The sequence below is a fragment of the Drosophila bipectinata genome, chromosome XL (assembly GCF_030179905.1).
Source record: "Drosophila bipectinata strain 14024-0381.07 chromosome XL, DbipHiC1v2, whole genome shotgun sequence".
Taxonomy (NCBI): domain Eukaryota; kingdom Metazoa; phylum Arthropoda; class Insecta; order Diptera; family Drosophilidae; genus Drosophila; species Drosophila bipectinata.
In genome coordinates, this window is record NC_091734.1 from 6,854,196 (window position 1) to 6,881,557 (window position 27,362).

The 27,362-nt window shown below is 48.8% G+C and overlaps 4 protein-coding genes across 6 annotated transcripts; 3 read left to right on the plus strand and 1 right to left on the minus strand.

The window, feature by feature from the left end:
* Positions 1 to 279: 279 nt before the first annotated feature.
* On the plus strand, positions 280 to 4,074 carry AMPKalpha (AMP-activated protein kinase alpha subunit). Its single transcript, XM_017237645.3, has 3 exons — positions 280 to 616; positions 741 to 1,101; positions 1,676 to 4,074. Exons 2-3 carry the CDS (start codon positions 823 to 825, stop codon positions 3,140 to 3,142), a joined length of 1,746 nt encoding a protein of 581 aa, XP_017093134.1. The 5' UTR covers positions 280 to 616; positions 741 to 822; the 3' UTR covers positions 3,143 to 4,074.
* A 43-nt stretch (positions 4,075 to 4,117) lies between these two features.
* Positions 4,118 to 5,569, minus strand: LOC108122831 (thioredoxin). Its single transcript, XM_017237647.3, has 2 exons — positions 5,202 to 5,569; positions 4,118 to 4,598 (listed from the first exon to the last, which is right to left on the minus strand). Exons 1-2 carry the CDS (start codon positions 5,391 to 5,393, stop codon positions 4,302 to 4,304), a joined length of 489 nt encoding a protein of 162 aa, XP_017093136.1. The 5' UTR covers positions 5,394 to 5,569; the 3' UTR covers positions 4,118 to 4,301.
* A 10,165-nt stretch (positions 5,570 to 15,734) lies between these two features.
* LOC108122804 (protein lingerer) lies at positions 15,735 to 21,806 on the plus strand. 3 transcript variants are annotated; one of them, XM_017237602.3, is made up of 3 exons: positions 15,740 to 15,964; positions 18,650 to 19,094; positions 19,158 to 21,806. In XM_017237602.3, exons 1-3 carry the CDS (start codon positions 15,792 to 15,794, stop codon positions 20,448 to 20,450), a joined length of 1,911 nt encoding a protein of 636 aa, XP_017093091.2. In that variant the 5' UTR covers positions 15,740 to 15,791; the 3' UTR covers positions 20,451 to 21,806. The 3 variants fall into 3 exon arrangements, with proteins under 3 accessions (XP_017093090.2, XP_017093091.2, XP_070134812.1); XM_070278711.1 differs by lacking the exon at positions 15,740 to 15,964 and adding an exon at positions 18,518 to 18,537; XM_017237601.3 differs by having other exon boundaries at positions 15,735 to 15,964; positions 18,650 to 21,806.
* Positions 21,807 to 21,953: 147 nt separating this feature from the next.
* Positions 21,954 to 26,478, plus strand: Rilpl (Rab interacting lysosomal protein like). The gene is made up of 5 exons (XM_017237608.3): positions 21,954 to 23,177; positions 23,237 to 23,715; positions 24,010 to 24,105; positions 24,164 to 24,289; positions 24,496 to 26,478. Exons 1-5 carry the CDS (start codon positions 22,563 to 22,565, stop codon positions 24,629 to 24,631), a joined length of 1,452 nt encoding a protein of 483 aa, XP_017093097.1. The 5' UTR covers positions 21,954 to 22,562; the 3' UTR covers positions 24,632 to 26,478.
* The last annotated feature ends 884 nt before the right edge of the window (positions 26,479 to 27,362 follow it).

Genomic DNA, 27,362 nt, shown 5'->3' on the forward strand with positions numbered 1-27,362 from the left:
TTATAATTGCTATTAATATTTTGTTTTTCTATATTTTCATTACGCCCACAACCCAGGATTACAATTTCTAATTTTGGTATGGTCTTCAACATTATTTTAAAACTAATACGCTTTACCTTATGGCAAAAGTTTTTGAACCACCACTTCAAATGTCCCGCGTAATTAAGCACCCTGTGCCAGCTGCGCCGATAACTTTTATATTCGATAGACCGCGCTTCCAGGCCAGAGCGAGAGGGACCAATTGACAATCAGCTGCGTTGTTCTTGTTGGAAGAAGTGTTGCCAGAATTAAATGGGCTGGAATAGATTAATTGGCAAAAATAAATATATATAATTGCTTAAATAAAATTAGTTTCACGCTAAAATCATTAAAAGAAACAGAAGTAAAATGAAATATAACGGTTACCAACTTTCTTCAGCGAAATAAGCTAAATTTGACGGGAAAATGGCCAAAGTGGCAACACTGAGCATTCCAATGTCAATTAAATAAGCAAAAAACGCGAAGAAAAGCGCAGAGGAAAACCAGGAAATCGAACAGATAAATTGCAGCTAGGCTGAGCTTAACTTCACATTCTGCTAAGCGATAGCCCAGAGTCCGGATCACGGATTGCTTAGAGGTGAGTGCTGGCTGCCAAACGGAGCAAGTGAATCGACACGAAGGCTCTACCAAAAGCGGAGCGGACTACGCAATAAACGATAACGACCTTCCCTCCTCCTATCCCTCGGCTGACCTCTCTGCAGTAGCGAACGCTAGGAACTGAAGCTGCAGCTAGAACTGGAGCACCTTTGCATCCACCACCCGCTGGATCAGTAATCCAGGACAATGCCCCAGACGAGGGCTGCGGCCGCGGAGGCGGCGGCCGCCGGTACCGCCAACGGTCAACCGCTAGTGAAGATTGGGCACTACCTGCTGGGTGCCACCCTGGGCACCGGGACCTTCGGCAAGGTGAAGATCGGCGAGCACCAGATCACCCGCGTCAAGGTGGCCGTGAAGATCCTTAACCGTCAGAAGATCAAGAGCCTGGATGTGGTGGGCAAGATCCGGCGTGAGATCCAGAACCTTAAGCTCTTCCGACATCCTCACATCATCAAACTCTACCAGGTGAGAAAAAAATCCGAGCCTAGAATGCTGACTGCAATACCATCACCCAATGTTGACTTGCCACACATTCAATGGGCTCGTGTTCGGTATTCGGCGCGTGGGCAAGAGGATCGGTTTCGCCTGCCCAAGACACAGCTGGGGGATACAATGTCCGTGAATGGTACAGAATGGTATACAGCCACCGAGGAATTTGAAGAACCCTTTTCCCATTAGCCCGAAATCGATGTGCAACCCAAAACCAATTCACATGGCGGGTGGATAAACATTCCGATAAAAGACTACAGTCTGTAGTAAACAATGGGGGAGAATCAGGGTGCTAGGGCAGTGGGTTTGTGTTGTCTGGGGTCTGGGGACTGGGGTCTGGGGTTTCACTGGGCTTTGTTTCCAAACATTACTTGGACGGCTGTCAGGAAATCCGATCCAATAATTCCCATGTTAGTTTATTCAATGAAGTGGGTAAGCAAGAAATACCGAAGCCAGATGCCAGATGCGTTTCAATAGAATCATTTTTTTAGAATCCACATACAGTTTGGCGTTTAATACTTTTGCGAATTCTAATAAACACTTGTTTTAGGTAATTTCCACGCCATCGGACATTTTCATGATCATGGAGTACGTGAGCGGCGGGGAGCTGTTCGACTACATTGTGAAGCATGGAAAGTTGCACGAGCACCAGGCCCGTCGTTTCTTCCAGCAAATCATCTCCGGTGTGGACTACTGCCACCGGCACATGATCGTCCACCGAGATCTGAAGCCGGAAAACCTGCTGCTCGACCACAACATGCACGTGAAGATCGCTGACTTTGGACTCTCGAACATGATGCTCGACGGTGAGTTCCTGCGCACATCCTGCGGCTCGCCGAACTATGCCGCTCCGGAGGTTATTTCCGGCAAGCTGTATGCCGGCCCCGAGGTGGACATTTGGTCATGCGGCGTCATCCTTTACGCCCTTCTCTGCGGCACGCTGCCCTTTGACGACGAGCACGTGCCCACTCTGTTCCGCAAGATCAAGTCGGGCATCTTTCCGATTCCCGAGTACCTGAACAAGCAGGTGGTTAACCTGGTGTGCCAGATGCTGCAGGTGGATCCGCTGAAGCGGGCCAATATCGAGGAGATCAAGAAGCACGAGTGGTTCCAAAAGGATCTGCCCGCCTACCTCTTCCCATCTTCCATCGAGCAGGACTCGAACGTAATTGACACCTATGCGGTGGCCGAGGTCTGCACCAAGTTCGGGGTCAAGGAGTCGGAGGTGCACAACTCCCTGCTCAGCGGGGATCCGCACGATCAGCTGGCCATTGCCTACCATCTGATCATCGACAACAAGCGCTTCGCTGACGACGCCGCCAACCAGATAAACGAAATCAACAATTTCTTTGTGGCTGGATCACCGCCGCCGCCTCCGCCACCGCCTGTGCCCCAGTCTGGGCTGGGGGATCAGGCACCGCTGGCCACGGTCACTGTCGGCGGCGGAACGGCAGCTAGTTCGGGCACAGCCACTCCAGTGCCGCCGGCCTCTGCCTCCTCCACGCCAAGCAGCACAATCAGACCACATCCCGAGCGAATTGCTCCAATGCGCGACCGCCAGCTGGCCATGTCGGTTCAAACGTCGGGCGGTGGGGCGTTTCCGGAGAAGACGGCTCGCGGCGGCACGCCAATCAAGCGTGCCAAGTGGCACCTGGGCATCCGTTCGCAGAGCAAGCCGAACGACATCATGCTGGAGGTGTATCGCGCCATGAAGGCCCTCAACTACGAGTGGAAGATCATCAATCCGTACCATGTCCGAGTGCGCCGCCAGAACGTCAAGACAGGAAAGTTCTCGAAGATGTCGCTGCAGCTGTACCAGGTCGATGCCAAGAGCTATCTGCTGGACTTCAAGTCGCTAACCAACGACGAGGTGGAGCAGGGCGACGACGTCATCATGGAGAGCCTCACGCCACCGCCCCTGAGTGTGTCCGGTGTGATGCCGCTGCAGCCGACCGGCCACCACACCATGGAGTTCTTCGAGATGTGCGCCGCCCTCATTATTCAGCTGGCGCGCTGAGCCCTGGCTCCCCCAAATCCGAAGAATACCAGGAGTGGGTGACAGCCGTCGTCCGCAGCTCAGGACGGATGGATAGATGGATGAGTATGAAATGAGGATGAGGATAAAGGTTATGGAATCTTCTCGGTTGGTGGCCTGCCTTTTGAATGGCAGACCGCCCTAAGGATTGACCATAACTGGGATGACATAGCCGTACGAAGGAGGTGTTGCTCGGGTGGTCAGAGTTCCCAAACCTAAAGATCCCCCACTTGACTTGGCTTCTTCTAACTCCCCCCCCCCCCCCTTCACACTATCTGTACTTGTTCCTCCTACCTAAAAAATGACCGCATTTTCTGCAGGTGGAAACTATAATAGGTTTAGCTTGCCCTATGGAATAGTTTATTCTATCCAATTCTGTTCTTGAATTCCGCATAGAAACCCAAAGATTTAAGACCCGTTGCTGAATGCTTCCTGGACGAACTCCGACCCCTCGGCCTCCTTTGTGCGGCTGTGTAATCTAAGAAACACACAAAAAAAAAAACTAAAATTTGGAAAAAAGATAAACAGTTTTCGAAAGCCCGTCAGCCGTCGCTGCTATTCGCTTCGCCGCATCCGATACCGAAACCGCTACCGTTTCGGGTTAGTCTTAAGTTTTTTATTAACCGTATTCGCGCCCGAACGACCGACGGGCTTCGAACTTGTTTCTGTTCTGTTTATATATATATATACATGTTGAGTTATTATTTTTTTACCCAAACCTAAACACAAACGCAAACCGTACGTGTACGTCTATATTTGTATTATGCCTAACGAATTGAGTACCGGATCGTTATCCTGGAGGATGTTGTTAGATCACTATTGTAATTAGCTTGGGGCAAGAGCGAGTTTTATGTATGTACTATATTGAATAATGTCATGTCAGAATAAAGCGAACGCTAATTGTTCATAAATAATTCGTGATTCATTCATTTGCCTCTTAAAGTAAACATTTGGAAGTGCTTTCAAATAGCCGTAATTAATATTAGTTTATTGCAATTAAGGTATTTTGCACGTTCAGCATCAATTGTTGTGATTCCTGCCTCGGGATAGGGCTATCGCAGTTACAGTCTCCAGTTTCGTGTATAAAATCGCAACCTCCTTCGCCTATTCGCCTGTATTCCTGGTTCCCTATTAGCTACTCCTACTGCTTCTGCTGCTGCTTTCGCTTCAGTTTGTCGATCAGCGTCTCAATGCTGTTCGCATCCACCAGCCCGATGAACTTGTCGACGACCACACCGTTCCTGAAGGCCAGCACCGCGGGCACAGCCTTCACCTCGAAGGTCTCGACAAGATCCAGGTTCGTCTCCACATCAATAACCGCCAAATCGATCTCGCTGGAGTTCTCCAGCAGCTCGAGCATCTTGGGCGTTAGGATCTTGCAGGGGTCGCACCACTCGGCGTGGAAGTTCACTATAACTGGGTTGTCACTATTGATCACCTGGAAATAGTTAGTTAGAACGTGTAGTAACTGAGATAAGATAGTCCGAGGCTGTCAAAGAGCCCAACCTTATGCAATGTTGATACACGGAATGCCCGACTATTGATTGGTTTCAAAGGGATTAGATTAATAGGTCAGATTCAGGGGTTTCTTCATCGAGTATCTCGACTTCTGTAGAAGACAAAGTCCAAACAGAACAATTACAAATCTTCCCGCCTTCTGCAAACACTCATAGTTTTATCTCGTCACCTTTTAATAACCCTGCAATGCGAGTAACGTCATAGTTAATCGCTTCGCCGTGGTCCCCGTCCGGCTGGAAGGGGTTCAAACCGGAATATAATGTTTTGGGGCTCATTTGCATGCACGAGCCAATCGCCAGCAACGCAAACACAAAACGAAACATCGCTCACCACGACCCACACATATGCAAGGCAGCGGGTCCACGGTCAAAAGTGCGTCATGGGGTGGTGTGGGATGTATCTATCGACCTCCTCCTTCCCCCGGCGAAACTTGCTCACGTACGCCAACTATGCAGTCGGATTCCTATGCCATTTCCGTATATCTAGCCATTGCATAATCCTCCCGGAGGGCTAGCAGACTCACCTTCTGATCAAACTCGTAGTGATCCTTGATGACCAGCTTCTTGAGGAGGGCCTGCGACTGGGTGAGGTACTTCTGCGTGGCCTTGGCTGCTTGGGGAGCTATTCTCTGACAGCTGCTTTGCGCGCTGGAGGAGCCGATCCAGCAACAGGCCGCCAGACGTGGTGCGATTCCCTCGGCGGCGATCTTCAGCATTTTCTGGTCGGCGATTCGGGAACAGAGTACTGGACTAAATGGACGGGAATTTGCGCGTTGTGTGGGCAGCGATTAGATTGCGGGGTGATGTGTTTAACCAGTTTCGTATTTCCGTGTATGCGTAATGTTTGTTTATAAACTGCAGAGCTGCCAGTGTGACCAGGTGTCCACTGTGAGTATGCTATCGATCAATATTATGGGAAACTATGCACTGCTCAAAAAATTGATATAAAAGATTATCTTAAGAAATGGATAATTAAGATACTTCCCTTGTAGATAAAGTTAATTCCTCACACAAATCTTCTAAAGATAAAAAAGGATAGAACTAGAAAATGTAATACGAAAATGTAATCTACTTTATACCTTATCTTTTAAACCTACCTACCGATACCTATTCTTTTAAAATCTGTTTTCTTTTAATTTTCATTAAAAGTTGTGGGTCGATAACCCCATTTCGATAAAATCGATAGAAAAACAAACATTTTACAACACTGGGGCGGGAGGTTGCGCGCGTTCGCTCCCCCTTCTTGCGGCATTCGTGTTTTGGATTTGGCTTTGGCGTTTTGTGTGCCATTGTTCTTGTTGATGTTTTTGTTTTTTATAGCCGCGTAGCCGTGTTGCCGCCAGAAGCGTTCGCGACTGTTGTTATTTGTGTCGCTGCAGCCGCATTTTAGGTTGTTATTTTTTGTTTTTCCAACTGCGGCTGCGTATTTTTTGTGTCCTTTTTGTTTGGTTTTCGTTTCGTGACCGCCGCGGACTCCTGCCGCAGGACCTCAACTCCCACTCGCCCAGCCACCCGTGAACAGCAGCTCGAAAGTCGAGCTCAGAGAGTGTCCTTTTTGGAGCATATGCCTGAGTGTTATTGGTGTGTGAGGACGACTTGCGAAAGGACTCAAATAAGGAGGAACGTAACAGGAAGCAGAACTATCATTAAAGTAAGTTGTACAGTCGCATTTCCAAGTCGGGGAGTTGCAAAACGGCAGGATATCTGCCAGAGGATTCCAATTGGATTCGTAAGCTGCGTATATGCGTGTGTGTGTGAGTGTGTGAGTGTGCGAGTCCTGATTTTCCACCCCGAGAACGCGCTTGGAAATCCAAAACGCGGTTTAGATTTTTTCTCCTGCTCTCAGCCACCCTCCGCCGCCCTGGGCAACATCTTGAAACGTGTTTCAGGACTCCTGGGTGGCACAGCTGTTTGTCCTTATTCCTCGCCCGAGAGCCCATCCCCCTCCTTTGCCTAATTTCTTTCTTTAATTTTTTTTTTTCTTTGAGAAGGATTTATGACATCAACACACACACAAACACACACACACACACAGAGGCTCTGAGTCACGCACAAAGCTTCGTCCTTAAAGCTCTCTTAGCCAGGACCTCTCGCTCTGGCGCTTGATTCGTGCTTACAAGAAGCCGAGGCCGAGGCCGAGGCCGAACCCAAAGTTTGAAATTCCTCAGCCGAAGCTTGAAGCCACGCTGTTGCTTGTTTTGGTTCCAATACCCTTGCAGGGTCTCTCAACCCGAGTCCTGTTTGTGGAAGGATAACTATAATTTTGTGATCAGTGTGTCTCAGGATCCATATGGAGATGTATCTTGAAGATATTTTAACAACTGTATCTAACTCTTTGAGGGTAGATTCGAGAGGAACTCCCTCGGATAGTGTTTAAGCCCTAGTCAGAGCCTCGAAACTAGTTAGAGCTTATTGGAAGCGTATCTCAGCTTCGGCTTTCGTTTTGTTGTCCTAGACTTTGTCCAAATTAATGCTTATCGATTGGCAGCCATTTCTAGGACTAATAGTCCTTATTGGCTTTCCGCTTCGGAATCAGGGCACTGGAGTCAACGTGTATATATACTAGAATCGATGGAATAACCAACAGAAGCTCCCAGTTTTTTGGATCGATTTCGAAAAGATTCCAAAACCCAAAGAGAACAAAACTCAAAAATTGAAAAACAAATATTGATAAAAGCCAAAAAAAAAATGGAGAGGCCGAAAGTTTACGATGCTTTTGGCCTAAAAATACCCCACCGTCCATCCCATTGCCACATCCATCCCATCGGAGCCTCGGCTGCTTGAAAGTTCCAAACTGAACTCCACAGAAGATCGCCTTGGCACCTCTCGAAATAGGCTGTGTGTGTGTGCTGGCTGGCTGGCTGTGTTTTTGTATATAACTAGAAGAACTTCCCTTGAAAACGGTGGACGGAGATGGGGATGGGGATTTCCGTGTCTAATTTTGGGCCCGTCTTGAGCAGGTTCTTTGCCGAGTTTGTACCCCCGGCTCCTGCTCTATTTCAGCCCCACACCGAGCACTCGAAGCAGCTCTTGTAGCTCTCGTCTATTTCTGATCCGGCTATAAATAGTATGGACCCGGACCCGGGCCCGTTCCCCTTCCCCTTCCCTTTTTCAGCACCCCGTAGCCGACTTCGGCTTAGTTCGGCTCGGGGATGTGGTAGCGGGAATCGGGTATCGGGGATCGGGAGCCGGGGATCGAGTCGAATGCCCTGGCGAAGGTGGAAAGCGAAGTTCAACCACCTTTAAATAGATTATACAAACAGCCGGGGAGGGAGGGGCGCGTACAGGAGGGGCTTGAAGGGGAGGGGGCTGAAATCAAGGCGGAAGCCTATATCAAACACAGACACGCTCTCACTCCGAAACTAGATAAAGCAGCACACATACACAGGAACAAATCCGAGGCGGAGAGCGAAAGGCAGCGGCCTGGGGGCAGGGGCAGGGAGCCGCCAGCCATCAGCCCTCTGATCCCGACTCCCTGCCGCCCCCTCCCAACCCATTTGCAGCCCCCGTCCGCCGTCCGGGGCCCGGGGAAAGGGCCAACTGTCGGCGATGCTGCCAAAAATAAATTTGAACTCAAATCTCTGCAGAAAGGCGGGGAAAAGCTGCCAAGAAAAAACCAACGCAGCGAACTCGCCTCCAAAGACCGGCCCGTCTTCCCGCCCCTCTCTCTGGGTCTGGGCCCACATTGGGCATGTGTCTGCCGGCCATTCGATACTCGTATACGTCTGTGTATACAGCCAGTCCAGAACCATCCAGCCCACTTTCCCCCACTTTGCCAAATCCGGCGTACAAGTTCTCTTCACAAGCTGAAAAGTGTATATCTTTTCCTGTATGTATCCGATCCTCAAGCGGAGTACCTCAATCGATTTGTGGATCGATTCTCCATAAATCTGCATCAAAACCTGACATTAAAATTTTTTTTCGATTTTTTTCCAATTTTCCTGATGGACCCCTTGGAAATCCAGGTTTTTCATATAGGCCTCCTTGCGATGTCTATATCTTTGTCAATTCTTATCCAATCCTGGAACGGAATACCTCAATCGATTTGTGGATCGATTCTCCACAAATCTGCATCAAAACCTGGCATTCACATTTTTTTTCGATTTTTTTCCAATTTTCCTGGTGGACCCCTTGGAAATCCAGGTTTTTCATATAGGCCTCCTTGCGATGTCTATATCTTTGTCAATTCTTATCCGATCCTCAAGTGGAGTACCTTAATCGATTTGTGGATCGATTCTTAACAAATCTGCATTAAAACCTGGCATTAACATTTTTTTTCGATTTTTTTCCAATTTTCCTGATGGACCCCTTGGAAATCCAGGTTTTTCATATAGGCCTCCTTGCGATGTCTATATCTTTGTCAATTCTTATCCGATCCTCAAGCGGAATACCTCAATCGATTTGTGGATCGATTCTCCACGATTCTGCATCAAAACCTGGCATTAAAATTTTTTTTCGATTTTTTTCCAATTTTCCTGATGGACCCCTTGGAAATCCAGGTTTTTCATATAGGCCTCCTTGCGATGTCTATATCTTTGTCAATTCTTATCCGATCCTCAAGCGGAGTACCTCAATCGATTTATGGATCGATTCTCCACGAATCTGCATCAAAACCTGGCATTAAAATTTTTTTTCGATTTTTTTCCAATTTTCCTGATGGACCCCTTGGAAATCCAGGTTTTTCATATAGGGCTCCTTGCGATGTCTATATCTTTGTCAATTCTTATCCGATCCTGGAACGGAATACCTTAATCGATTTGTGGATCGATTCTCCACGATTCTGCATCAAAACCTGGCATTACAATTTTTTTTCGATTTTTTTCCAATTTTCCTGATGGACCCCTTGGAAATCCAGGTTTTTCATATAGGCCTCCTTGCGATGTCTATATCTTTGTCAATTCTTATCCGATCCTCAAGCGGAGTACCTCAATCGATTTATGGATCGATTCTCCACGAATCTGCATCAAAACCTGGCATTAAAATTTTTTTTCGATTTTTTTCCAATTTTCCTGATGGACCCCTTGGAAATCCAGGTTTTTCATATAGGCCTCCTTGCGATGTCTATATCTTTGTCAATTCTTATCCGATCTTTAAACGGAATACCTTAATCGATTTGTGGATCGATTCTCCACAAATCTGCATCAAAAACTGGCATTCAAATTTTTTTTTGATTTTTTTCCAATTTTCCTGATGGAGCCCTTGGACCCCAGGTTTTTCATATAGGCCTCCTTGCGATGTCTATATCTTTGTCAATTCTTATCCAATCCTGGAACGGAATACCTCAATCGATTTGTGGATCGATTCTCCACAAATCTGCATCAAAACCTGGCATTCACATTTTTTTTCGATTTTTTTCCAATTTTCCTGGTGGACCCCTTGGAAATCCAGGTTTTTCATATAGGCCTCCTTGCGATGTCTATATCTTTGTCAATTCTTATCCAATCCTCAAGCGGAATACCTTAATCGATTTGTGGATCGATTCTCCACAAATCTGCATCAAAACCTGGCATTACAATTTTTTTTCGATTTTTTTCCAATTTTCCTGATGGACCCCTTGGAAATCCAGGTTTTTCATATAGGCCTCCTTGCGATGTCTATATCTTTGTCAATTCTTATCCGATCCTCAAGTGGAGTACCTTAATCGATTTGTGGATCGATTCTTAACAAATCTGCATTAAAACCTGGCATTAACATTTTTTTTCGATTTTTTTCCAATTTTCCTGATGGACCCCTTGGAAATCCAGGTTTTTCATATAGGCCTCCTTGCGATGTCTATATCTTTGTCAATTCTTATCCGATCCTCAAGCGGAATACCTTAATCGATTTGTGGATCGATTCTCCACAAATCTGCATCAAAACCTGGCATTAAAATTTTTTTTCGATTTTTTTCCAATTTTCCTGATGGACCCCTTGGAAATCCAGGTTTTTCATATAGGGCTCCTTGCGATGTCTATATCTTTGCCAATTCTTATCCGATCCTGGAACGGAATACCTTAATCGATTTGTGGATCGATTCTTCATAAATCTGCATCAAAACCTGGCATTAAAATTTTTTTTCGATTTTTTTCCAATTTTCCTGATGGACCCCTTGGAAATCCAGGTTTCTCATATAGGGCTCCTTGCGATGTCTATATCTTTGTCAATTCTTATCCGATCCTCAAGCGGAGTACCTCAATCGATTTATGGATCGATTCTCCACGAATCTTCATCAAAACCTGGCATTAAAATTTTTTTCTCGATTTTTTTCCAATTTTCCTGATGGACCCCTTGGAAATCCAGGTTTTTCATATAGGCCTCCTTGCGATGTCTATATCTTTGTCAATTCTTATCCGATCCTCAAGCGGAGTACCTCAATCGATTTATGGATCGATTCTCCACGAATCTGCATCAAAACCTGGCATTAAAATTTTTTTTCGATTTTTTTCCAATTTTCCTGGTGGACCCCTTGGAAATCCAGGTTTTTCATATAGGCCTCCTTGCGATGTCTATATCTTTGTCAATTCTTATCCGATCTTTAAACGGAATACCTTAATCGATTTGTGGATCGATTCTCCACGAATCTGCATCAAAACCTGGCATTAAAATTTTTTTTCGATTTTTTTCCAATTTTCCTGATGGACCCCTTGGAAATCCAGGTTTTTCATATAGGCCTCCTTGCGATGTCTATATCTTTGTCAATTCTTATCCGATCTTTAAACGGAATACCTTAATCGATTTGTGGATCGATTCTCCACGAATCTGCATCAAAACCTGGCAATCAAATTTTTTTTCGATTTTTTTCCAATTTTCCTGGTGGACCCCTTGGAAATCCAGGTTTTTCATATAGGCCTCCTTGCGATGTCTATATCTTTGTCAATTCTTATCCGATCTTTAAACGGAATACCTTAATCGATTTGTGGATCGATTCTCCACAAATCTACATCAAAACCTGGCAATCAAATTTTTTTTCGATTTTTTTCCAATTTTCCTGGTGGACCCCTTGGAAATCCACGTTTTTCATATAGGCCTCCTTGCGATGTCTATATCTTTGTCAATTCTTATCCGATCTTCAAGCGGAGTACCTTAATCGATTTGTGGATCGATTCTCCACGAATATGCATCAAAACCTAGCATTAAAATTTTTTTTAGATTTTTTTCCAATTTTCCTGATGGTCCCCTTGGGAATTTTTTGATGAAAATCCAGGTTTTTCATGAGGGGCTGCCTAAGATATTATCATAACTTTGGCATTTTTGAAGCGATTTAGAAACGGAATGCCTGGAAATGTGTATTTAACTTTCATCTGTGAACCAAGATAATTGCTGGGATGAAATGCACTTGGCTGGTGGGCAGAGGCGCCAATGGCCGGGAGGAGCCCTCGTGGCACGGTTACAGTTGTGGAAAGGAGGAGGGCGCGATGGGCGGTGCGACTCGTACGTGTCTGGCGTCATTAGTTTTGAGTTTCCAAAAAACTCACGCACACCAGCCTCTTGGGGGAGGCGGGGGAAAGGGAAAAGCCAGAAATGGAAAATCGAAAATGGAAAATGGAATACGGTATGCTTCCTATACGCTCATCAATTTCCATCGTCGAGAGAGCTTAAACAGCGGCTATTTGTAAACGCAGCCAAAAGGCATCTGCCCGAATCTCTGCCGCTTGTCTCCCCCGCTTTCCGCCCTCCGCCCGCCGCCCTCCGCCGTCCGCCCACAGCCTAACGGCCTATAGCCGACAGCCTACAGCCGACAGCAGCCTACAGCCTCGCGCCTACCGCCCACCCACTCCTGACCAGAACCAGAAACCAAAGCGATCCAAACCGATCTCTCTCTTGATAGCTCCCTGCCACCCGGCACCTCGTGTGCCCCGCCACTTTGGGGCAAGCTATTTTTAAAGTCGAAAATACTTTTTAGCTGCCAAGTTGCGAGATGCCAAGTACAGTTGCCTTCTCGAGCGATTGGACTAGATCAGATCGGGCTGGGGCATTAGAATATTCCATATTTTTCAGATGGGCTCTGTCCTGAGGGGGAATCCATCAAAGAGGGTCTAGAAACTCCTACTCCCAAAGGATATCCTTGCTTCTCAAAGTCAACCCACGCTTAAGAGTGAAGGTTTCTTCTGGAAGTAGCTGACTATAAATGGGGGAACCCCAGAGGGTTCAAAGGATTAAGGACATGGTCTTAAAGATGTAGAAAGTAGAGGCTCTCTCACTGGAGAAAAGGCTTATATTTATTTTGGTGGCTACAAGACTTCCAAAGTTCTTTCAGATTCTTCAAGGAATGGAAGGAACCTCCCAAGCCACCATTAAGCTTTAGATTCTTATGATGGCATACAAGGATAGGCAGAGTCCTTGGAGTCTAGGTGGCCTGGTTTATCAGCCACTTTTCCTGCTGCGGGTGGCTGCGGGCACTGCTTTTCATGTGGCTGCGGCTGTAGACGTGTCTTTGGCTGCGGGAAATGTAAATCGTTTTTCCCGAAGCTCCGCTCTCTTGCTCGCTCGCTGGCTCTCGATCCCGCTCCCTCCTTCTTCCCCTCCGCCCTCTCGCTCTTTTACTCTCTTGCAGATACATAGATACTCAGACACAGATACAGATACAGATACAGACACAGATGCCAGGCGCAGGCACAGATACTACGGGGCAGAGCAGAACTTTCGGTTGGAAATTTGCCAACCCCTCATGGCGCTTTTCGACGCGAGCAGCTCGACCCCAAAAGACGTCGGATACTGGGCGGCTGCAGGAGATGGCTGCAGGGTGAGGGCGGGTGGGCGGTCGGGCGGAGTGGAAGACCGGAGGTGGGGCCGGAGGAGGGAGGAGCAGCGTGCACCTTCGGAGACGCGGCCAACAGGCTGCGACGGCTGCTCGGACCGCTCGAGTCGGAATTTCGTGTGCCTGTATTCTGAATTCTGCGGCTGCTCATGCGGCTGAATTCCGAATTCTCGTTCAGTATCCAATTAGACTGCGACGGCTGCTTTGCCAAAGATCGGAGCGAACACACATTTGGCCGCGAGCGTAGTCCGGACCTTAAGCGGTAATCCCACACCAGGAGCGGTGGCCAGTTACCGGATATTGGTGGGTAACGGGTAAGAAAAGTGGGTTGGTGGGAAAGGCGTTTTGGGGCGGATTGTGGGTGGTGGGCGATGGAAAGCGAGGTGTCTGGCGGTGGGCGGAGGCAGAGGCAGAGGCGGATTATGTGTTTTTCATGCCAAGGCGTGTGGGCGGAGATGGCCGAAAACAGGGCCAGCTCCGAATGGAATTTGTTTTCTGGCCACCGCTGTTGTTTGTTTGCAATTGCCGAGCACAGATCTGCGTCTTCTCAGTGTTCCTCGAATTCTTAATTCGTCATAAGCATTTCCCCTGAAGCTATACAAGTCTATAGTATCTTCTATATGTTTCTATAGCTTTTCTGTATCGGCCCTAAGCTCACGTTCAAGCCAGGGATGGAGGAAAGTCCCTGAGACAGGCTTTACTGGGAGGTAAGCTCTCTCTATGGGTCATTTCATGAAATCCTTATAGTATAGTTCCAAGTTAGCCTACATACCAAGAACCAAGGGAGTGGGGGGGCTTATCGAGTAGCGGTGATCTAGTAATGCCTAGCAGGTAGAGGCTGAGTCACCCACCCAACATCCACCGTTAGCCGTCCACCACCCAGTTCCAAGTTTCCGTAGAGCCGCAAGCCCACCTTAAGGCGATAAGATAATGCCGGTCGGCAGTCGTTCAGCCAGATTAGATATTAGCTTCAGTTTTAGTTTCTAGAGCTTCAGCCGTGGAACCGCCATACCCCCCTTAAGAGCCCCTTGCCCAGAACGAGGGCTCTGATCTAGCCAGATAATAACAGAAAGAACCCAGAAGTCCACAAGTCACCGTGCCTGCTCATCTTCTTTCAGCTGGCCATTGTGTGTATCTGTGTATCCGTGTATCTGACTCTGTATCTGGCTGTGTCTGCCTGCGCTTTTCATCCCCCCCCCTCTGACCATTTTCCACCCCCCTCGATCTGGCTGCGCCTCGCTTTCAGTTCGGTTCGGTTCGGTTTGGTGTTTATGTTTTTGGCGTGATTTCGTGTATTAACAAAATTCACTTCTCTGTGTATTTTTAATTTTAGTCCAAGGTTTGAAACAACAACCACAACAACGTCTGAAAAAGTGGAAACGTCTGAAACAGGCGGCGGGGAGGAAGAGGAAGACGAAGACGAAGAAGAAGAAGCAGCAGCAGCAGAGCTATAGCTATAAAGAAGCTATAGTGGCCGAGGCGATATCAAAACCAATAGGAGGGAGCGTCGGGGCGCACACACAAAGAAACCAAAGACAAAGTCGGCGAGTCTTCGAGTCTTCGAAGAGAAAGGCTGGGAACGACTGGGAAGAAAGAGAGTGAAGAGTGGCCGCAATAGAGTGGCAGGAGGAGAGAGAGAGCCTGTCAGCCAGAGAGACAGGGACAGAGACGGTGACGGCGGTCAGCGACGTTTGGAAAAAGTCGTTCAAAATATTGCGCATACGCCGTGTGAACCGAAAGCAAAGAACAACAAGCCGTGTGCTCATCTTTTTTTTATTTTCTTCTTGGGGCTATCTGTGCGTATCGATCGAGCTTGATTAAGCCACCACAGACAAAGAGGAGGTGGAGGTAGAGAGCAGCCAAGGAGGAGGAGGAGTGAAAGGATCGCACTGGACAGGAGCGGTGTGGGTCTGCTGCCGCCAAGGAACCACATTTCGAACTGCAGCCGGCTATTAATCCAGGTAAGTCCTCCCATAAAAGAGAAGCCCTCAAAAGGAATCCCCTTGGATAAACCACCCTCTGGCAGACTCCACTTAGTCCTAACTGCAGTAATCCTAGAAGCTTCCGCTTGAGCTAGAATTCTTCAGGAGATCGTCGGTCTCAGCTTGCTGCTTCCTCGGTCTCGGCCTCGGAGTCGGTGTCGGTGTCGGTGTCGATGTCGGTCTCGGCTGTTCTCCAGATTACACAACTCTGGTCGGCACTGCCACTTCCAAGCGCTTTTGCTACGCTCACGAACACTCGGACCCACACACACACACACTCACCCGGAGCGGGTCCGAGTCCGAATCCGAAACCGAAACAGAAACCGATTCCCCGAGCATGCCTTGGCAGTAAAAAGTGTCAACTCAAGCACTGAGGTTAGCAGCGCTCGGGGAAAATGCGTCCCCTAGTGCGGACATCGAAGAAAATCCAGAATCAGCCCCGCAGGGGAAGGAGCGGCACCGGGCGACGCCACCACCCCCAGGTGCGCCAGGTGATCCCGAGGAAAAGCTGCCGGAGAGTATCAGCGGTGGCAGCCGCATCGGTCCACTCTACGATCGCAGGTCGCAGGTGCGTTTTGGGTTTGAAACCGGGGATTCCAGAGAGAAAGAGCCCTCTAAGACCCCATAGAGAGTTAGGGCACTAGAAGAGCCGGGGACAGGTTGCAGTCGCTATCAAAGTACAAACAAAGCCAATTAGAACTTGAAACTCGCTCACCAAAGCAGCGGCAGCGGCAGCAGGGCGTAAGGTAAGGCTTCACTCCCACATTCCCCGATTCCGCTGCTTGGGCTGGCGTTTTATCAGCGGCTTATCAGTAAATAATTCCACCTGTTGCGGGGCTTGTGTGTGTGTGGTAGGAGATAACGCGGCGAGGTGAGGCATCGCATTAAGCAACGCTTTTACTTGCCACACACACACACACACACAGACTATGGTGGGTCCCCAAAAAGCAAACTTCGCTTGTTTGCACTGTTCGGCGCTGGAATGGAAGCCTCATTGCCAGTGGATTTCATAGATAACCAAACCAAACCGAACTGAAACGAAACAAAACACGAACCCACACTTGTACACACTCAAAGATACAGATACAGAGTCAGTTTACCTCAAATCTTATCTTAAAACTTGACTCGACAGTGGCGCAGTGACGCAGACGCTTAGAAGTTCCCATTGGCCAGACTTTTCCAGTTTATCGTTCCATTAATCAGAAATAATGTATATTTTTGGTAACTGGAAAGGGTTTTTCCTTTCCACAGCTAGTCCTTCTTCAGGGTCCTTCGATCAATCTCCTAACATAGCTGCTTTCCAGTATAAAATCATCTTCAAGGACTTGGAGCTTTTCTATTTTGTTGGGAAATTCCTCTGGCGATCCTCTGTTGCCCCCCTCCCCCTCAGCTTGTTCAGTTAATTAATTTGAGACTCTGCCACCTAATTCATTAATTAAAGCACCGAGGGGGGTCTCCACTCTCTCCCTCCAGTCTCTCACACGTCAGCTTACAACTCGGTTTGGGTCTCAGTCTCGTTTTCCATTCTCAACCCTTACTTTGTTGCAGCTTGAGACCCGCAAGAACAACAACAACAACAACAAGGCCGCCAGCATGTGCGGCTCTCTATGCTCTGCATGTGTGTGCGTGTGTGTCCATGCATTTATTTATAAACTGCGCTCATTGTTGGGGAGCCCTGCTGTCTCCCGTCTTCCTTCCACCTTCCAGCCATCCCTTCCTTGTCTCTTTCTAGCTCTCTCTCTCTCTCTCTCCATTGCACGGTTATTTGCTGTTCTTGAGCTTCTGCTTCTTCTTCTTCTTCGAGGGGGTTGTTGTTGTAAACTCGGTTTCAAGCTTTAATTACGTCTCACACACACACACACGTGAACGGGCCTTCTCGAATTTATTTATTTTTGTGTGGGAGTGTGTGTGTGTGTGTGAGTGTGTGCAAACAGACAAAGTCATTTAGGCCCAGCTGTGTGTGGCCCCCTTGGCGGGGCACAAAAGGGGTAGGTGGGCTGGCGAGGAGCGGGAGAGGTAGCAGGGAGCAGTCCCTCTGCCCCCATTCAGTTCTGTTCTTCTGCCGACGTCGCCGCTTCGGCTTCTGCTGCTGCTGCTGCTTATGCCTCTGCTTCTGCTGCACTCCATTCAACGGTACTTCTGAGCGTGTCCGAATTCGAATTCAAATTCAGTCGAGCTTTGCGTCTCGACGCCGCCGCTCGCGAAGTTTTGCCGCGCGCTCTCTTGTTCTCCGCTTCGATTTGCGCCCACCGCCACCCACTTTTCTGCGCCCGCTCTCGCCGGCTTCGGCGGCCCCAAAACGTGAGTATGGCTCTTCCATGTGTGAGTGGGGAGAGTGTTTTACGCTAATCTCCAATTTTAAGATTAGATATCGGGGCACCGCGTCCCATTTGCTGGCGCTTTTTTCTTTTTCCAGCCCGCCTTTAAACCTCTCCCACTCTCCTACGTGTCCTCGCTTCTCGGGTCCCCTGAGAGTCTAAGTTCGGCTGGGTCCCTTAAGTGGAGCCTATTCTTCGGGGGCTTCAAAGGATCACTCCACTTCTTCCGCTCAATCGATAGTGCTGATAAGCTTTGATAAAAGCGCCATAACTCACACGCACACACACTCTCATTTATCGAGGATTGGGCGACGCCGACGTCGACGCCGACAACGACGACGACGCATGGCTTTTGGTCGAATCGACTTCGGGCCTGGCCTACTCTCCCTTACGCTTTTCCGCTGCGTTGCCAGCTTATCTCTTCCGCGCGCTCCACTCTCTTCCTCTGCGTTTGTGTATGTGTGTGTGTGTGCGGTGTGTGAAGAGTGGAGCAACAATGTTTTTGTTAATTTCGCCCGCTTTGTTTTTGTTTTTATTGTTATTGTTATTGTATTAATTAAAGAACGCAATAGGAGGAAGGTACGATAGGCGTCTCCTTCAGGACGCCATTTTTCTTCAGCCAAAAGTTCTTATCGATAGTCTTAAGACCGTGAGGTCGTGAGAGGTGCATGCGTGACCCACTTCTCAAGTGATGCTCCTTTTGCAGCCGATTGTCCGATTACCAGGCAACCGTTAGCGGATGCTCAGGAGACAATCGAAGCCTCCCGAAGAAACGGCTAAAAGAAGAACACGTGAAAATGAAGCATCCTAACCAAAAAGCTCTGTGCGTGAAAAATTAACATTTTATTCATAGTTTTTGATTAGTGCGAGTTTATAGAGTCCTTCAGGTGTGTTATTTTTACGGCAATAATGACGCTTCTCTTCTCTGTTTCCAGCTTCAAGACGTCTTGCAAACGGCTAAAAATGGAGAAGACTCCCCGGTACACGCAGCGGGAGCGGAACATGGTGCTGCGCTATGCGGCGCAGTACAAGGACGTCATCGAGAACAAGCGCACGGACGCCGAGTCGAACCGCAAAAAAGACGAAGTGTGGCTGGAGATCGCCAAGGAGTTTAATTCCCGGGTCTATCACCAGCGCAGCGCCAAACAGCTGCGCCAGCTCTACAAGAACATGAAGCTGCTGCTCAAGAAGGATCTGTGCGGCGAGGACAAGACAAATCCCTCGTTCATGGATCTGCTCAACAAGCTGTCGCAGCCGGACTCTATGGCCCAGTACATTTCCGATCAGTTCTCGCCCGATGGCGCGGGCGGAGGCGGGAGTGGCTCCAAGCAAGGCGGTGCCGGAAATGGCAATCACGGCGACGACTACGACGACTCCAAGGTGGGTGTGCGACCTGTTCTTCTCGGCCAGCATGTAACTTACTCCGTTTCTGACCATTTTCAGCTCCCACACTACGGCGAGGGGATGGATACGGAGGTCATCCTGATCAAATCGGAGACCATCAGCGACAACGAGCAGACGGACAACGGCATGGACTGTTTGGACGACGACGATGACGACGACTGTCTGAGTCCCAAGGCGCCCGAAGTCTGCCTCGAGGAAGAGGACGATGTGCTCTTTCCCACAGACCTGCGCCAGCTGCAGCAAGTCTCCTCTTCGGCTGCCTCGGCGGCGGGAGTTGGGGCCTCCACGGCCTCGCTGCCGGGCAACATATTCAGCAACGGCATTGCGGATCCTGTGCCACGTGCCGCCAGCTCGCCCGTGTGCTCCACTAAAACCTCGGCAAGCTCCAGCGGCAGCTACGCCCCGGGAACACCAAAGCCAGACATCACCATCCAGAACTTGGGACACATCCGAGTCGGGTCCTTTGCGAACATAAACAAGACGCTGCAGAACGGCGGTACAAGTTCGGGTGGAATCCAGTCCGCTAACGGGGTCAACTCCAATGGAGTACTGTCCCTGACCGCGGAGCAAGTGCAGCAGCACACACTGCTCAATGGCCTCGGCCTCTCCGCCGTGAACCGTGAACCCCAGAGTCTACAGGCAGCCATCAATGCTGCCACAGCTTTCGTCTCCGCAAACAACTCCTCGGGGGTTGCCAGCAGTCGTGGCACCCCACCCACCCTGCAGCTGCCACGCCTACAGAGGGGCAACAACAACAACAACAGCCACACTGGAAACGCCAACAACTCGTCGGTGTCCACGAACGGAGTGCAGCTGCTGCTCAACGGAGGCCACCATAGCGGGCACCATAACCAGCACAATCAGCATGCGCATCAGAAGTCTGGAGGCGTGGCAATCGGAGCAGCCGGCAGCTTCAACGGCTACAATGGCCTGGCCGTGGTTCCGTGCGCCAATCTGAACACCAGCAGCGGATCGGGCAGTGGCGGAAGCAGTGCCAACAGCAGCGGGGCCGGCTTGGGCCTTCACAGCGCAGGTTCTGGAGGCGGAGGGATCGGAGCAAGCGGCTCCCGCACCCAGCAGCAGGAGCTCATGAACTCGTTGAGGATCGAGGAGAGCAAGCGGAAGATCGACCTGCTGAACGCCCAGATAGAGTACTGGCAGACCCTGACCCGCAAACTGAACACCCAGACGGGACACCTGCCGAATCCGGCCTGCCCGTGCCACTTTCCCGGCGCCAATGCCCTCTCGCCGAGCGCGGCCGGCGTCGGAGCCGGTAGCTCCTCGTCCTCTGTATCCGCCAGCGTTCTGCAGAGCCAGGCCAGCAGCAGCTAGTCCGCCGGGAATGGAGATGGTGGATGCGGCGGCCTAGAGGAGGAGGACGAGAACGCCAGCGACAGCGACATCATCTCCATAGTGGACATAGATGATGACGACGATGAGCAGGACGAGGAGGAGCAGGAAACCGACGACGAGGAGGAGAAGGCCATGGCGTTTTCTGCGCTTCGCCACGAGGACGTCGAGGAGGATGACTCACAGGATGCCTTGGTGAAGGATGTGGGCGTGGTGGGCCCCGCCTCGCCACGAGAAGCCGCCTCCAAGCTGCTGCGCCAGCTCGCCGAGGAACGGTGTTAGTATTTTTTTCTAGTTCGCATGCCATGTATTAACCTAAGCAGCCACCTTTCAATCCTAGTTTTAGCCATTATCCCGCAGTCGTACCCATGCCTATATAGAAAGAGGAATAAGTCTATATGTGGGTATGGGTGTAACGTACAGATAACGTACAATTAGGCCTAGTTTGAGTGCCAAAAAGGCAGAGAAGCCTTGCCATCAAGAAAGCTTGCCAAAGGACCCGCTTTTGTGGTCACACCACTCGCAAACGCTATTTATTTGCTAACCTACAAGTAGTCCTTAGTCTAAGTTGTTCTTTTTTTTTTTTTCCTTATCACTATTTAATTATTTTTTCGGTTTGTTTTGAATCCGTTTTTGATGTTAAGTTTTTTTTTGAAGAGCTGCAACCAAAAATAAGAGAAGATCTTAACATTGTACATTTATTTTAAAGTTTATACTAAGTGCTTACTTACTTAATGAGAACCGATGCCCCAAAGAGCCGGGAGACGAGAAAACAAAGAACGAAACTGTACAAATGTGGTTCCTAATCTAGTCCTTAAAGTCCTTAGGAGACGAATTATAAAGAAGCATCAAGCCGAGAACTTGTATTATTTTTATAGACCTTCAGCCCCGACCAGTTCCTTTCCCGAAACCCCAAATCCTACAAAAATGAGAGTACAGAACCCAAAAAAGAAACCTTGCCTAAGAATCGTAGCTAATTTAATGTACTTAAAGAACCAAAAAGAGCGGAAAGCTAAACGCTAATGAAATAAAGTCTGTACAGATAAAAAAAAGTGAATGTTGAGGAGAGAAACTTGCTAGTCGTCGCTACATACTTGTATTTTAGTGTAGGGTACAGCCATTTAGTTACTAATTGTACGTGTAAAATACGAATAATTGACTACCCAGTAACCACAATTTACAAAGGATCAACCTTACCACACTTTAAAACACAAACCAAACCAAAAAAAAAAACAAAAAACCAAATGTGGAAAACCGTACAACAACAAAAACACAAATCTTTATACAAATTTTGTAAACAAATTTATAAATAAAACAATGAATTTACTTTGTGGCCTAGCTGGAGGGTTGTGATTAATGGGGGATCACTACAAATTGCTTTAAGCTCTTAAGTTTTTTTTTTGAAATTGCTGCCGATACTTAGCCGTCCTTTCCAACACTACTTTTTTTCGATAAGAAATATCGGAGAAAAACGGTCGGTCTACAAGAGAAAAGTCTGGCCCCACTTTATCGCCAAAGTTGTTGCCAATTATAATTGCGAATTTGGGAACAAGCAGCAACAACAACACCAAGCAGAGCAGCAACAGCAGCAGCGGTAGCGAAAATAAAAACAACGCAGCTCCACAGCGCCAGTAGTCAATGAAGTGAACGCGAACTTAAAACCTGTGCGCCGCTCTCGCCATCGCACACTCTCTTTCGTGAGTGTGTGTGAGTCTGTGTGTGTTTGTGTGTGTGTGTGTGCTTGCGAATTTGGATAGCTTACGCGCCCCCACAAGCCCCACGGCCCCCGCCCTCTTGCCTTTTTGCCCAGCGGAGCACCTGAAGCACCTGGAGCACCTTGAGCGCACACCTGTCACTGCGAGCGTTGTTTTATCCGCCGAAGAGGCTGGAGGCGTGACAAATCCTTAGAAATTACCACCAGCTGTTCGCTGGTAGTCCCCGATAGCAAGCAGCTCCTCCGACTGAAGCGGGCCTTCAGAGGGGAGCCGCCTCCCACCCGAGCGAGCGAGAGAAAGAGATACACCCTTGAACTCCCAGGAGGAGAGGAGAGCTTCTCGGTGAGAGTTCGCTATTGCTGCTGCTGAGAGCGCCTGGATGCCCGGTTTCCACCTCAATGAAATGGGTGAAATGGTCCTGGACGCCATCGACGACATCGGCGTGGTCGATGTCTATGACCTGGCCTCCGATATTGGCAAGGAGTACGAGCGGATCATGGACCGCTTCGGAACGGATGCGGTGAGTGGTCTGATGCCGAAGATCATCAATACGCTAGAGCTCCTAGAGGCGCTGGCCACGAAGAACGAGCGCGAGAATTCCACCATCCAGGAGCTGCGCGACAAGGTCGCCCAGCTGGAGAGCGAGAAGCTGGAGAAGGCCGAGTTCCGGCGTCGCTTCGAAAAGGAGTTGGAACTCATAGAGGAGCAGTGGCGCAGCGAGACCAATGAGCTGGTGGATCTGGTCTCCTCGTTGCAGGACGAAAACAAGCGCCTGGTCAAGCAGACGCAGGATCTGCAGTCGTCTTCCGCGCAGAGCTCCGGACTGGGAGCCAGTCTCACTGAGAGCATCATCAGCATGACCAATAACGAGCTCCACAGCGCTCTGTCGGACACGCAAGTGCTGCAGCGGCTCAAGGAGCAGATCTACAAGCAGCGGGACGAACTGAAGCAGCGGGAGCGCGAGCTGCAGGACAAGTACAGCGAGCTTGAGCACGTAAGTATCCCTCATGGGCTTCTCCGGCCGCAACTACCAATGTTTTTCTCCTTTGACAGCTCAACATACAGGCGGAGCGCCTAAAGGCCTCTGAGCGGGACACCCGCCGGCGTCACAAGCTGATGCAGGCCCAGGTGAAGACGCTGTGCGAGGAGCGCGCCGATTTCCTGGCCCAACTGCAGGATCAGAGCCGGGAGATCAACCAGCTGCGTAAGCGCCTGGGCCTCGCCGAAAAGGAGAACGAGGACCTGGTGGCCTCCTACGATGACGGCCAAAACGATCCGAACCGGCCGCGGTACACCACGCGAGAGCTGAAAGAGCTGATAAGCGAGCGGGACGAGCTACTGACCACCATCGACGGCCTCAACGAGCAGCTGGCGGAGCTAAAGCCGCCTAGTCAGGCGAAGGCCAAGCGCCAGCGCCACTTTTCCAGCTCGGACGACAGCGACGACGAGGACGACGGTCATGTGGCGGACAACGACGACGACGAGGAGGAGGAGGAGGCCACCGAGGCGGACGTGCCGGCTGCCGGTGAAACGTAAGGACCTATCCTATCCATCCTATTAACCCCTAGTAGCTAATCCCCTTTCGTTGATTCAACGGGTTTTGGCTCCGGTTTGCTTAGCAATTAGTAAACTTTATTCAAATCGGCCCTATGATGCACGCTCGATGACTCACCACCCCGTTGTGTGTCACTTTGATTGCAAGGTTAACTGCTTTTTTAAAACTTAATAATTTATTAAGGCAATTGCGCTATAAATACTAGGGGTTTCAAAAAGGGTTAGCCCAACTCTTGCATGCCAAGGTCATACATTTTATTCTTGATTTTCAGACCCCCCGGACACGATGCTCCAGTGCAGGGACCGCTGCCCTATGAACCGGATGACGCACCCTGGAAAAAGAGCTCCGAGTCGGGAATACGCAAGTTGTAAGTAGGACTATATTCATGGTTGCGATGGTTATTGACTCTCGATTCAAAATGGCAGCTTCCGGAAACTATTCTCGGATCCTTCGGATGGAAACAATACATTCCCGAAACGTTCCTTGGCCACGCTCTCGAAGATGGCACTCTCGGCCACGCCCGGTTCCGTATCCGCCTCCGAGGCGGCGAAGTAAGCGCCCCCATGAAGCATCCGAGTTGGCGTGCATTTCATTTTCGTTTTGTTTTCTGTTTCCGTTCTTTTTTGTTTTCCGTTTCCGTTCCGTTTCCGCACCCTGCATTCCGTAATCCGCATTCCGCAATCCGCAATCCGACCTCTGCATCTCGCATCTATACGAATATTTTATTTATTATTTATGATTTGATATTTATGTTTAGTTTGGCCAGTAGTTGCCTCTACCTGTCCCTGTCCCTCGCCATTTACCTGCTCCGGTGGAGCTGTACATACATAGTATACACACTCGATTGCTGTGCCCTCGTAATTCTAAGTTGTTATGCGATTTTATTTACGTAATACGCCTTTTTCGTAATCCCCTAATCCTTAAACCGTAATCCCTAATTCGTAATCCGTAATCCGTAACAGTACTGGGTATTTTATACAAAAATTCACTTTGTATGTTTTTTGTACTTTGTATTTAATCTTAACTTAACGTCTACAAATTAAGAATCAAAAACACACACATCACACACCACACACAATACACACACACCATAACCGGAAGGACACAAAGATATATGCCAGAAAAGGTTATAGAAGAGAGGAGTTTTAATGAATTTATAAAAGTAAAGTCGAAAGAAGAGACGACCTCGAACAAAAACCCCAAAACTATTAACTGAATCGAGGAGGCAATCTGTTGCCAGGGAGTGCCAGTGGAAGCCCAACTATGTGTAGACTAACCCATCCCCCAACCCACATTCCCCATCCATGATCACCGATCTGTATTCCTGCACTCCCCAAAAGTATTTTAGCATTCTCATAGCAGTTGCCCCAAGCGGCCTTATATATTACAAATTTATCAAAATACGCAAAAAAACGTTTAGAAAATGGAGTATCGAAATCGAAATCGAATCCAAAATGCAAAAAAAAAAGTATATAAATATATATAATTGATATATAATTAGCAAACGTTACAACCTTAGCGCATTGTTTGTTGAATTGAATTTAAAACTAAACACTAAACGAAAGCAAATTAAGCAAATTAGATTCCATTTAGAGTGCAGAAGATGCCAAAAGAATAAAATATTAAAGCAGTGAGTGTTTTAGCCAAAAGGACTTAGCCATTAACCAGCTCTCTAACTAACTATCTACTACTCGACTTGAAACGCCTCGTGCCCCAGAGATAGAGATACCAGGCCATGTACATCCCCCCATCTCCAGATCTCAGACGCTTCTCCCAGAGTCCTTGGACCCTGGACTCGCTTTCGGTTCATTCCGCTATTTCACCTTGGTTTGGATCCAGTGACTTGATCTGCTTTATTTACATATATGCTATCTAATAGTTTGACATCCGAGTAGTTCTGTTTCTGTGGAACAGGGTTAGAGTCGCCCCCGAAAGTAAGCACAAAGCGAGGAAACTCCAGTTACATATCAGCTTCGTCGATTGCATCGATCTAAATGTGCCAAAGACTAATTGTCAGACAGCCCTAAAGACCCCAAAGCCCCGAGAATCCCCCAGAAGCTCCCACTCCCCCAGCACCCCATCCCACCCCCCTATCAGTATCAATCAATCTCGTCTCAATTAAAAAAAAACAATCTTTGGCAAATCAACTGAACTTTTACTATATATGTATGGATGTATGGATGTACATCCTCTGACTAAGATGGACTAACAAAAAAGAAACGATTATTAGAATTGGAGGTAGGGATTTGGAGAAGAATCGAAGACATGAAGACGAAGAACCAGAACGAGAACGAGAACGAAGACAGTTGAGCGATGCCGAGACATTGAGAGTTTTTGGTGAATTAATGTTAACTAAATTTATATATACATATACACATGCATTATACATAATATACTTTACTATATACTATGTAATACCGTATTATATGGAACTATGACTAACCAAAAAGAAATGGCAACAATTATACAAAATTAAAAAACAAAAACAAAAAAAAAGACACAAAAGCAAGAGTCGCAATTAGACGTACGAGAGTGCCCAAAAATGGACCATAGGATCCGGACGCGGACTGACGGACCATCGGATCCACGGCGCGGAAAGGACAACAGGGAGAGTGCAATGGGACCCAGGAGGAGGACTCCTCACGCGGGCATCCTGTGCGATCCCAGTACGTATTTACAATTCATGTTTGGTCGGAAGTTAATCCAACCAAAGTCAACAATAAAACTTATGAACCATTAACGACTGTTTCTGTGGGTGGGAGGGGGGTTACGGGTGTCCTGGACGTACGGGGAGTCCCCCAATTTCCTTCCGAAAAAAGCTTTCCATAAAGCTCGCCCTTGTCCTGGAGCTTTAGCAGCAGGGCGGGTGGCTGCTTGCATCATCCTCGTCAGGGCATCCTGCGCATCTGCGTCTGCATCTCGTGTCCTGCGTCAGAGCCCACATCTCGTGTTCCATCTCGTGCCTGCGTCTCCGTATCCGTCGCCGTGTCTTTTCCTTGCCAGTGTCCTGCGGTTGCTGGGCGCCTGTTTCCTGCGCCGGGTTGAGGCGTATCTAGGGCGTGGTGGTTGCTCGTCCCGGCCGACCTTGAAGCCCCACCCACTCGGCCCACTGGAGGTCCTGTTGCCATTTTTAATTGCCCAGCAACAGGCGTGGGCGTGGCCAGCGATTGAGTGCGTGTGGGAGTGGCTGCGAGGATGCATCTTCGCTGGCCTTCCCACGCAGTTCCAATTAAGCAATTAAAAATCCGTCAGTGCGTCGGGCCGGCGGGGGCGGTGGGGCGCCGGGCGTGGCCACTGGGGCAGGAGCCGGCGTTGTCAGGTTTTTAATTAAGAAGATGTTAGCGTAATAGGATAGAAGAAGATGCCCTGCGAAAATCGTAGGTCGAAATGGTGCGCAGCTAATGAAGAAGGCCGCATGGGGGCCGGGACGGGTGGCGGGGAGCGGCGGGGGACTTCCACTAATTGGCTTTTTGCCGTTCTGAGGAAGGCAGGGAGGAGCGAGGGGGTGGAGCAACCACCACCACCACCACCATCGGTGGTTAGATTAATTAAAACAAAACCGGAGCTGTTAACGAGTTGCCGAGGTCCAAGACTTTGGCTGCGGTCACTCTTCAGGCTGGAGGC